The sequence below is a fragment of the Octopus bimaculoides genome, chromosome 14 (genome assembly GCF_046866305.1).
Source record: "Octopus bimaculoides isolate indiv1 chromosome 14, ASM4686630v1, whole genome shotgun sequence".
NCBI lineage: Eukaryota > Metazoa > Mollusca > Cephalopoda > Octopoda > Octopodidae > Octopus > Octopus bimaculoides.
This window is the reverse complement of record NC_142941.1, coordinates 42238890-42251717: the sequence shown is the minus strand read 5'-3', so window position 1 is coordinate 42251717 and position 12828 is coordinate 42238890. Positions and strand designations below refer to the sequence as shown.

The following is a 12828-nucleotide window of genomic DNA, read 5'->3' as shown; positions in this document are numbered from 1 at the left end:
CATCCCGCCCCCTCCACCGGAAGTTCATTCCTCTGTCATCCCACCCCCTCCACCGGAAGTTCATTCCTCTGTCATCCCACCCCCTCCACCGGAAGTTCATTCCTCTGTCATCCCACCCCTCCACCGGAAGTTCATTCCTCTGTCATCCCACCCCCTCCACCGGAAGTTCATTCCTCTGTCATCCCGCCCCCTCCACCGGAAGTTCATCCCTCTGTCATCCTGTCAACCTCGGCTGTCTCCCGGAACCCATCTAGTGGCCTTGGCCATCCTCTCCCCTACCTTTGGGTAGCGCATTAAGGTTGAGAAATGTTTGCAGGTTGTAGGTACTGTTTTGCTTATGAATTCTTCCAATTGCAAGTTTTCTTTTCAGGTACACGACACTGCTTTTCCCCTTCCCAGGCTACAGGCCCACACCCCCAACACCCATACTGTTAGGATTGGCACTCTCAACGTCGGCACGCTGAAAGGTAGATCTGGTGAAATTGTTGAGATGCTTGAACGGAGATGCGTAGATATGTGCTGCATCCAGGAAGTAAGATGGAGAGGAGGTTCTGCAAGGTTCCTCACAGGCAAAGAACACAGGTACAAGATTTTCTGGGCAGGGAACACTGACGGGGTCGGGGGCGTAGGAATACTTCTAGCGGAGAAATGGGTGGATAAGGTAATCGAGGTCGTTAGAGTAAGTGACAGAGTACTTAAGATCAGACTAGTGCTTCATCATAGATTAGCTACTGTCATCTCAGCCTATGCACCTCAACCTGGGCTACCAGATGGTCTGAAAGACCAATTCTATGACACCCTCTTGCAAACTACCTCGTCGACGAGTGACAGGGACCTTCTCTTTGTGGCTGGAGACTTCAACGGTCATGTCGGACGTCGTGCTGGGGGCTTCCATGGCATACATGGAGGCTATGGCTTCGGTTCCCGCAACGAGGAGGGAACCAGACTGCTGGAGTTCTGTGATGCAACCAATCTTATGGTCTGCAATACCAACTTCAGGAAACCTGCCAGTCACCTAGTCACCTACCGCTCCGGCAGACACTCTAGCCAAATCGACTACATCCTCGCCAGAAATAGGGAAAGAGGGCGGCTTATAAATGCCAAAACCTACCCTGGCGAAGAATGTACCCCACAACATAGATTAGTAGTTAGCGACTTTGGGATCAAGGCAAAATGGGTGCCCAGAATTAGACAGGCTTGGAGAAGAAGGGTGTGGAAGCTTAAAGACCCTGCAAACGGACAGAGACTTAGAGACAAGTTACTTGAAGCATTTAACGAAATAGAAGGGGATATAGCATCATACAACGTGGAAGACAATTGGAGATTTCTGCGGGACAACCTGTTGAAAGCCACCGACCAGATTTGTGGGTGGTGTAAGGTCCCCTCCCAACCCAGAGTAACGTGGTGGTGGAACAAGGAGGTAGACAGGGCTATTAGACAAAAGAAACAAGCTTGGAAGGACTGGAAGAACGGTGGTAGCAGGGAATTGTACCAATGTGCCAGAAGGGAGGCTAGGCGACAGGTTTATTTAGCCAGAGGGGAAGCAGATAAGGAAAGATTTGCCAATGTTCTGCGCCGTGAGGACCAAAGACTCGAGGTATTTCGTGTTGCAAGACAGTGTAGGAGAGAGAATAGTGATGTTGTAGGAGAGAAATGTGTTCGCATGGATGATGGTACGCTTGCATTAAATGAGGATGCAAAGAAAGAGGTCTGGAGATGCCACTACGATAGATTGCTTAATAAAGAGAATGAATGGGAGAAAGAGAGCCTGCCTTATGTCGACCCAATAGAGGGACCAGCTATCCGAGTTGATAGTACCAGGGTAGATAAAGCAATTAAGAGTATGAAGACCGGGAAAGCCCCCGGCCCATCAGGAATCACTGCAGAGATGCTCAAAATATCTGGCAGTGTTGGCTATAGCCTAGTCACCCGTATTACGAACCAGGTGATACACGAAGGAGTCATACCCTATGACTGGTGTAGCAGCATCATAGTCAACTGCTACAAAGGTAAAGGGGACGCTTTAGATACAAATAATTACAGAGGCATCAAGCTGTTAGATCAGGTTATGAAAGTTACAGAGAGGGTCATAGCCCAACTAATTAGGGAGCGAATCAATTTAGATGAGATGCAGTTTGGGTTCGTGCCAGGTAAAAGCACTACTGATGCCTTATTTCTAGTGAGACAGTTGCAAGAGAAATACCTAGCCAAGGATAAACCTCTGTACCTGGCTTTCGTTGACATGGAGAAAGCCTTTGACAGGGTCCCCCGATCCCTTATCTGGTGGTCAATGAGGAAACTTGGGATAGAAGAATGGCTAGTGAGAGCTGTGCGAGCCATGTACAGAGATGCGGCCAGTAAGGTGAGGGTTGGAAATGAGTACAGCAATGAATTCCGGGTAGAGGTAGGGGTCCACCAAGGTTCCGTCCTCAGCCCCCTATTATTTACCATAGTCCTCCAGGCAATCACAGAGGAGTTCAAGACAGGTTGCCCCTGGGAGCTCCTCTATGCTGATGACCTTGCCCTAATTGCGGAGTCACTATCAGAACTAGAGGAGAAGTTTCAGGTGTGGAAGCAAGGTCTAGAATTGAAGGGCCTTAGAGTCAACCTAGCTAAAACCAAAATCCTAATAAGTAGGAAGGTAGATAAAACACAAACCCCTTCAGGTAGATGGCCCTGCTCAGTATGTAGAAAAGGAGTAGGTAGTAACTCTATAAGATGTACCCGGTGCAAGCTATGGACACATAAGAGGTGCAGCAACATCAAAGGCAGGTTAACTAGCAAGTTAGTTTTTGTTTGTGGCAGATGTTCAGGTGCAATAAAGACTGCAAACAAACAGGAAACAACTTCTATCTCATTCCAGGGTGAAAAACTAGAGGTAGTCGATAGCTTACGCTATCTGGGCGACCAAGTTAGTAGTGGGGGTGGGTGCGCTGAAAGTGTAGCTGCTAGAATAAGAAAAGCCTGGGCAAAGTTTAGAGAGCTCTTACCCCTGCTGGCGACAAAGGGACTCTCACTCAGAGTAAAAGGCAGACTGTATGACGCATGCGTACGAACAACCATGCTACATGGCAGTGAAACATGGGCTGTAGCTGCTGAGGACATACGTAAGCTCGCAAGGAATGAAGCCAGTATGCTCCGTTGGATGTGTAATGTCAATGTGAATACCCGTCAGAGTGTAAGTATCTTGAGAGAAAAGCTGAACATTAGAAGCATCAGTTGTGGCGTGCAAGAGAGACGATTGCGCTGGTATGGACATGTGGTGAGAATGGAGGAGGATAGCTGCGTGAAAAAGTGCCACACCCTAACAGTTGAGGGAACCCGTGGAAGAGGTAGGCCCAGGAAGACCTGGGCTGAGGTGGTGAGGCAAGACCTTCGTACATTGGGCCTCACCGAGGCGATGACTACGGACCGAGACCTTTGGAAATGGGCTGTGCGTGAGAAGACCCGGCAAGCCAAGTAAGATCGTTGCCAGTGCCCCTGGACTGGTTCTTGTGCGGGTGGCACATGAGATGCACCATTTTGAGCGTGGCCGTTGCCAGTACCGCCTGACTGGCTCCTGTAGGATTTTCGAGCGAGATCGTTGCCAGTGCCCCTGGACTGGCTTGTGCGGGTGGCACATAAAAGACACCATTTCGAGCGTGGCCGTTTTCGTGCGGGTGACACGTAAAAGCACCCACTACACTCTCTGAGTGGTTGGCGTTAGGAAGGGCATCCAGCTGTAGAAACTCTGCCAAATCAGACTGGAGCCTGGTGTTGCCATCCGGTTTCACCAGTCCTCAGTCAAATCGTCCAACCCATGCTAGCATGGAAAGCGGACGTTAAACGATGATGATGATGATATCTGTGTATGTGTGTGTGTCATTGTTTGTCATCTTCCATCACTCAATAGCTGATGTTAGTTTGTTTACGTTCCTGTAACTTAACAATTCAGCATAAGAGATCAACACAATAAGAACCAGATTAAAAAAAAGAAAGAGTACAGAGGTCGGTTCATTCAAGTTAAGCCCTTCAAAATAGTGCCCCAGCATGGCCACAGTTCAATGACTGAAATGAGTAAAAGATAATGACAAGAAAACAGTTAGATAAAATTTGTGTTTAAACTATGTTCATACATTAAACAAAATATGAGCCAAATAGTATGAACATGCTACATCTTTGCTAGATAAAACATCAATTATATTTGTCATATACTGTTTAGTTATTCAAATCCAGTATGATTCTTGCTGCATTTTAAAAGTATTATTGGAATTATCTTCTTGCCAAAGACCAGTATCATTGGTGTATTTTTACCATAAGCTCACATTTACACACATAAATATGCAAGTCTGTGTGTATAATTTGTATATATATCACACACACACACACACACACACACACACACACACACACACACACACACACACACACACACACTCATGCACACTTAACTGGTTTCACAGTTGTTGATATTCAAAAGTGAATGTTATGTGGAATTTGGAGCTGTATAACAAAAATTTTAATTGATTCTGATCTTTCTCTAACACCATATATAAAACCGGAATAAACTGGTCCTTGGATGCTTTAATGGGATCCACTCAGCTGCCAATGGTAGTGCCAATTCTTTAGCTCGAAGAAATTCTTTATTTCTCTCTTTCCACAATAAGTCTCAAAGATACTGTAAAAAATGTTCAGGAAAAGGAAGTCATTTTTGTTTCCTCACTGAATAATGAAAAATGAAAGCAAAACCTGTTAACTACCACATCTGATGGCATAAAAGACATATTAGGCGCATGCATTAAAACTTATGGGATACCCAACTTCATATATATATGACCCTTTGAGTTTGCCTTACAGTTAGTAAATAAATCATTTGCTTCTCAATCATAATATTAATTCTGTTGCTGTCTTTTGAATTTAGGGCTACATTGAGCAAAGAGCAATGATATTCGGTTGTGAAAAGGGCAATACTAGTATGGCCCACAGTGCAACATCATCCTCTCACTTGGATGGAGTACATGACTCAAAGGAGAAAGACCTTGGACATTATGAGGAGATACCAGGTAAATTACTTCTGTTATTATTTCTTATTTTCTAATTTTAATACACCTATCAATGTTTATCATATATGTGGTTGGTTAAAAAATAAAGGGATTAATTAATCAACTCTGATCATTTTGTAAATGGAATGAATGGTAGATTCAATGACACCAAACTTATGACCCATAACAGAGGTGCTTCCAGTGTTATGTATTTTCTTGATTATCTCTGCTTTTTCCTATGAATGATACACTCATCTGCATCATACATCAGGATTAGGTGCCTTCATATATTTTCTTTTGTAAATCCATACAAAAAGGGATATATCTTCACAGCAGAGTGATCTAAATGCAAGCAGTATTCATTGTGGATGGTTGCTTAAGTGCATTATTGCAAGACAAACAGACTTTTGGAGAGTTTTTGACTGAATGCCAAACTTTACAGTGTTATTTTAGATCAGTGTTGAATGAATCAATGATAAACATGTACAGCAAAATACTTGTGTTGAAGTCTTTTAAAGCTTGAAGTCAGTTTCCTATGTTATTTGTAATACAGTGTGTTTTTTTAAGATTCAAAAGTCTCGAATTCAACAATTCCAGTCAGTGTTTAAATATGATCTTTAAAAAAAATTCATTTCAACATCATTCATTAAGCAATGTCTTGATTATGATCCGGTTTTCTATATAAGTAAAAAACAACGTGCCAAAGCGACAGAGTAATTAGCTAGTCAGTTAGAATGCCTGGCATCATTCAATTTGGATCCCTCTACTCTAAGTTCAAATCTTGTCGAGATCAACGTTACTTTTCGTATTTTAAGGTGTTGATAAATAAAGTAGCAGGCCTACTTTGGAGCTGATTCTTCTCTGTCTCTCTCTTTCTTTCCCTCTGTGAAAAATCAGTTGTGAATGCGTAGACTGGGTTCAGTCCCACTGCTTGGCACCTTGAGCAAGTGTCTTCTACTATAGCCTCAGGTTAACCAAAGCCTTGTGAGTGAATTTGGTAGATGGAAACTGAAAAAAGCCAATCATATATATATGTATGTGTTTGTGTGTGTGTGTGTAGGTTTGTGTGTGTGTGTGTAGGTTTGTGTGTGTGTGTGTCTGTTTGCCCCCCCCCCCCATCACTTGTCAACTGATGCTGCTGTGGTTACATCACCGTAACTTAGCAGTTCGGCAAAAGGGTCTGATAGAATAAGTACTAAGATTACAAAGAATAAATCCTGGGATTGATTTGTTTGGCTAAAGGCAGTGCTCCAGCATGGCTGCAGTCAAATGACTGAAACAAGTAAAAGAATAAAATAATAAAACTCCTAATAATATTCAATTATATGAATATATAATAGGATCTTTTATACATCAGATTGTTATGAGGGTCCACCAAAGTAAAATATGATCCAAAGGGGTCCTTATATAGAAAAATGATTAATGGTTGAGAACCACTGGTTGAAATTCCAGCAAGGCTCCCTCAATTCTCTAGCCACCCTTTTTTTAAAGATAATTTGTTGAGGAGGAAGCCAGTGGGGGCAGGCCAATAAAACACAATAAAACATATACCAGTAGGACACTATATATGAATCAATCATGAAGTCTCCTAAATCTTCCTCTACCCTTTCCAATTACCTGTACAAAGCTTGCTTCATGATTTGTCAAAAGTCAAGATAAATCGATATACTTACACATTAAAGCAAATATATTGATTCTACATCAAACATAATGGAAGTTGTTTCTTTTTTTTTTTACTGTTTACCATCCAGTATTATTGGTTATAATAAACCACAACGGTTTCTTACAGACAATTGTTTGAGAAATGAAATTGATATGTAAATTAAATGCTATGTAAACTGTTGTTTGTATAAGCTGCTCCTTTACATAAATAAATTTTGTGATAAAGGGTTTCAGAAGGAAATAGATTCTGGAAACTAAATTCCTGCTTATTTTTAAGAAGGGATTGTTACATTCATAATGTGATTGTCATTGTTGTGGTTGTAATCATTGTCGTCATCGTCGTCGTTGTCATTGTCATCATCATCATCATCATCATCCTCATCCTTCTTATCATCATCATCATTTTTACATGCTGGCATGGGTTGGATGGTTTGACAGGATCCAGTGAGTGTTAGTGTCACATTGAGCACCAGTGTCTATTTTGATATGGTTTCTACAGCTGGATGCTCTTCCTAATGCCAACCACTTTACAGAGTTCACTGTGGAATTTTTAGTTTTTCATACCACTGGCACTAGTGAGACTACCAAGTAATTTGCAAGACTAAGTAGGGAATAGTATTTGTGGTTGGTGGTGGGTTTATGTGTGGAGGCACAATTGCCCAGTGGTTAGGGCAGCGGACTCACGGTCGGAGGATCATGGTTTCGATTCCCAGACCATGTGTCGTGTGTGTTTATTGAGCGAAAACACCTAAAGCTCCACGAAGCTCCAGCAGGAGGTGGTGGTGACCCCTGTTGTACTCTTTCGCCCCAACTTTCTCTCACTCTTTCTTCCTGTTTCTTGAGTAACGCTTGGTGTCCCGTCCAGCTGGGGGGAACATAGATGCCATAGAAACTGGGAAACCAGGCCCATGAGCCTGGCTAGGCTTTAAAAAGGGCACAAAGAAGAAGAAGAAGAAGGTGGGTTTATGTCAGAGTGTTAAGCAGCTAAAGTATGATAGAGGAACCAGCACAAGAGTCTTGCTACAGAAGAGCTACATTGCTACTCTGCATTTTATAAGGGTGGGTGAGAAAGAGAAGGTGGAAAGAAAATAAAAATGGAGGTAATGAGATGCCAGGTCATCTCATGATACAAAAATGTGAGTGTGCTGATAATAGTTGCCATGATGTTGCTATAGTTTAGCTCCAGGTCAGCTTTTGATAAAAAGCTAACCATGACCATCTCATATTATTGCTATCAGTAGGGAACCTATATCCACACTATTAAGCATGTGATGTGCCATTTCATAAAACTATACAATGTATTGCTAGAGAGATTAGACTGCTATTTCTAGCAGATTAATCGACCACATAAAGGTTTCTATACTGGCTTGTGGTGATGATGATAGCAGTGATAGTGATGATGGTTGTTGTGGTGGTAGTGATGACAGTAGTGGTTGTGGTGGTGTTCAGTTTGTTATGGTGGTAGCGATTGCTGATAGAAGATAGATTTAAAAAAGAAAATAAAAAGCAAAACAAAAATTAAAAGACACATGAATAAAAAAAAAGAAAAACAAATGTGAAAGAACAAAAAGGAAAAGGAAGAGAAATCATCAGAAATAATTAAAATTCGTTAAAGTATAAGAGTCAACAGAGAAGCAAGAGGAAATTAGAAGGTAGTTCTGATTCAGAATAAGAAAGGATACAGTGTTTTGTTGCTTCTGTCTTACAAAGACAATAAAAACAATATCAGTAAAAAAAAAAAGAAAAAATAACAACAACAATAACAGAATAATAGTAATAACAACAACACCAAAAACAACATCTAAAATAACCACCACCACCACCACCACCACCACCACAAAAACAACAGCAACAATAATAATAATTACAGAATCTTTTAAAAGATCAACGTAATTTAGAAATAAGAATAAAATGGAAAGAATGGAAATGTTCATTCTGCTCTGTGAGTATCTTATTGTACCATAGTCAAAATATATTTGGCAATTCTTGTTTCTTTCTAGTTAATATGGCAGCTTAGACTCTAAATATCTTCAGTTTTGTTTTCTAGAGGTTGTTTTTTATGAAATTATCATAATTAATGATTTTTTTTTTTGTTGAAAATTGTTACTGGAAAAGTAATTAACAGTTTAATATTGATTTCTGTCTTAGGCACAAGGTCACAAATTTTTGGTGTTGATGGTTGCGGTGGTGGTTGGGTAGAGCTTGTTATATTGACTACCACAGCTTGACAATGTCCTTATATTTTATCATTCCTGGAAGAATAAATAAATGCTGAAAACCTAATAGGATTTGATCTCATAACACAAAGGAACATAACTAAATGCGATGAAGCATTTTCTGCCCTGATTCAGATTCTTTTAATCTACTGCCCATCCATTAAATAATTGAATGTTAGATTTATAGCTGCTAGTCTGCTCTTGAATTTTTCGCTAATCTATATGATAGCAATTAATTGAGGTCAAGTTGCATATTGTGACCTTTCAATTACTTGACCTTTCACGATCAGAGCTTTATAACAATGTGATAACCCTATTCACCTTTCTTAGAAAATCTGGTTGGTATTTCTGACAGTTAGGCATACTGAGGTAATTTAGAGAGAAGCACCAAAAATATAATACAGTATCTTCAGTATATTTAAATGTTCAATCCAAGAGGTGGTTGTCTAGTGTATTTTATTATCACAGTTGGTGAATATTAACATTATTGGATGAAGATTTTCAATGGGCTAATAATTGGTTCACTGCATTTCTAATGGTGAGAGCCACAAGGGAGTGTCTGTAACCTGTTTCAGAGTAATTATCAAAAGTAACTTTGTTCAAAGAGCAACAAGTTTATTTACTTAATTTTTATGTCATTACTTGCATCTGTCATTGAAATGCGTACGTACGTACGTATGTATGTATGTATGTATGTATATATATATGTATAGATAGACAGACAATCAGACAGAAAATATAAACCATTTAAGCAAAGCCAAATAAAAATCTAAGATATAGTGATTTCAAATTTTGGTACAAGGCCAGCAAGTTCTGGAGAGAGGACAAGTCGATTACATCAACCCCAATGCTCAACTGGTACTTATGCTGCTGTATTCAGCATTAAGGGCAACTTCGTCAAGAGATATAAGCCATATAGATGTGGCACAGAAAGTTGCAGGCTATGCATAGCAGAAAAGAGGCTCAAAACTCAAAACTATAACATGTTTGGATACCAACTAAAAATCATAAAAGAATTCATTACAGAATATTACCAATCTTTGACAAGTATCTCCTGAAACACAAAATTATACAAATAAATGAGAGAATGAGACAATTCTTAATTATGCAGATGAGGATTCACATTCTGTGTGTAAGCGTATGCACCTGCATTTATACTCTGTTTGAACATGTCTCTTTAGTATTTAGGTGTTTGTGTGCGTGTGTGGTGTGTAGGATATTTACCCCCCATGGACAATGGACCTCCAAGGACAATTACCCTTGAGGACAACAGATGATGATTTAAAACTTCTTAATATATTGGAGAGGGGGTAATTAACCGAGGGTGGTTATTGTCCTAGGAGGTAGTTGTCAGGGAGAATTGTCTTATATGGGTTAATTGTCCTAGGTGGGGTAATTGTCCTGATATGTGTGTATGAGTATGTGCATGATTATTTTTTACATATGCTTTTTTGTAGATGCACACAACCAATTGTATGCATACATTCACGTATGCATGTATATGTTGTTAGAGAGTAGAATTGGCCCAGTGGAGAGCGTTCAAATTCTGCCGCGGTCGACTTTTCTTTTCATCCTTTCAGGGGTTGATAAATTAAGTACCAGTTGTGTACTGAGGTTGATCTAGTCGACTGGCCCCCTCCCCAAAAATTTCTGGCCTCCTGCCTAGAGTAGAAAAGAATATATTTAATATATTTGATGTATCTAATTTGTTTATTTGCATAATTGCCTTTATATCCACTCAACCTGATTCATCTTATAGTCTGTCTTTGCCTTGTGGATTGATCTCCCATAAAGAAATTGGAGTCTAAGTTTGAATCTTATTTGCATATGCATGTGTGTATACATGCATTGTTTTATGCATGTACAGATCTCCTCACAAATTCTTCTACACTGGTAAGTCAACTCTGGTAGTAAAATGATTCCCCACCATAAGTGTAGAAACTCACCCACATCTTTCTGAATGATATCAGTGAAGCAAATGACGGGGAAATAGTCACAGCTAAGAATAAAAATTAGGTCAAGGACTTGCCTTGTCAGGAGATTTTACTTATTGATGATATTCTCCAATATTTCTCTCTATATTAGCAACTCCTATTTCAATGCTGTGTGATAATAATTTATTTTATCTTCTTATTTATACCAAGCTTTATGCCAGTCATTTTTGACACTGTCTTCTTAGAACAACACCAGTTTTATTACCCTGTTATCACAAGCATCTAGCTCTGTTTCTACATGATAAAAATAAGAATATTTCTTATAAGAAGAAATAAAAGTTAGATATTTGGTATGGTTTCTATAACATGGAAATTGCACATAAATTTTCTTTGATTTACCTATATCATTTGATTATGATAAATAATATGACTATGATGAATCATATATTTTACTATCTATAATTTATCTGATACCAACCAGTTCTATAATTTTAATTACTCATAAAATATATATGCAACAAACTCTAGTTGTTTTAAGCACCAACTTGGATAAGTAATGCAAATAGCTGAAACATCATGAAAAATTACAAATGAAAAATATCTGTGTTGATGGTAGTTAAAGGTAGACAAAGCAACACTTGGCATGAAATTGGTTAGTTATGTTCAGAGAGAGCTGTGGTGGGGGTGCAGTGGGGTCGGGTGAGAGTGTGGGTCCCCACAAACAATATGATAGAAGACTTAGAGATTGTGTTTGATTGATCTATTCACTTTGCTCTAGCGTAGAAGAATGAATATAAAACAACAATTGTCAATGGAAACATTGAATTGGCAGCATCATTAGAATATCAGACAAAATGTCTGCAATGTTTAGTTGCAACTCTTCAAGTTCTGAGATCAACTTAGCTATTCATCCATTCTTCCAGAGGTGGTGGCAGCACTGGGTTTGGTAGCAGCAGTAGTGGTGCTGGTATTGAGGTTGATAGTGGTGATGGTGGTGTTTGTGGTGGGGTGGCAGAAGTTGTGATGATGGCACTAGTGATGTTGTTGTTGTTGTTGTTGTTGTTGTTGTTGGTGGTGGTGGTGGTGGTGGTAATAAAATAAAGTACCAGTCAAGCACTGTGGTTGATTAGATATTTCTATTAAGTATCCAAGCATTGAAAAGGATTTATAATAAACTAAGCACTATTGCTGTTATTTATCATTAGATTACTGCTAATACCTTAGACTATGGTCAAAAGTGGTTGTAGTCATGGTGGTGATAATGGTATGATGATGATGATGATGATGATATCGAAGACAGTGATGGTTATAATGATTATGATGATCATGATGATAATACATATCTGAGTGTACACATATTTATGTATATTCCACAATTAACACAAACAGTATCCTCATAATTAAACTAAAATGATGCAACTAAAGAAGACAATGTATTCAATGGTAACTAACTCACACAGTTTTCTGAATCCTAATTTGTTTCTTTGTGGCTGTGTGTTAAGAAGCTTGTTTCCCAACCACATAGTTCCAAGTTCAGTCCCACTGTTCAGCACCTTGGGCAAGTATCTTCTACTATAGACTCAAGCTGACCAAAACCATGTGAGTAGATTTGGTAGACAGAAACTGAAAGAAGCCTGTCATATATATATATATATATATATATATATGTATGTATGTATGTATGTATGTATGTATGTATGTATGTATGTGTGTCTTTGTGTCTGTGTTTGTCTCCTCACCATCACTTGACAACCAATGTTGGTATGTTTACGACCCCCGTAACCTAGCAGTTCGGCAAAAGAAATCGATGGAATAAGTACTGGGCTAACAAAGAATAAACTCTGGGGTCGATTTCTTTGACTAAAACCCCTTAAGGCAGTGCTCCAGCATGGCTGCAGTGAAATGACTGAAACAAGTAAATGAATAAAAGAAAAGAAATATTGAATTAAGAGTAAAAAATTTATTAAACACCAAATAACTATGGGTCAAGTTGAT

General features: G+C 39.4%; 1 protein-coding gene across 3 annotated transcripts in view; it reads left to right on the top strand.

The window, feature by feature from the left end:
* The window catches only part of LOC106872688 (protocadherin gamma-A4), a 251571-nt gene that overhangs the window by 236912 nt on the left and 1831 nt on the right, over positions 1 to 12828 (top strand). For all 3 annotated transcript variants that reach the window (XM_052973105.2, XM_052973104.2, XM_089362729.1), the window contains one exon: positions 4901 to 5042. In XM_052973105.2, coding sequence (XP_052829065.1) covers positions 4901 to 5042 — 142 coding nt within the window. The remainder of the gene's footprint in view (positions 1 to 4900; positions 5043 to 12828) is intronic.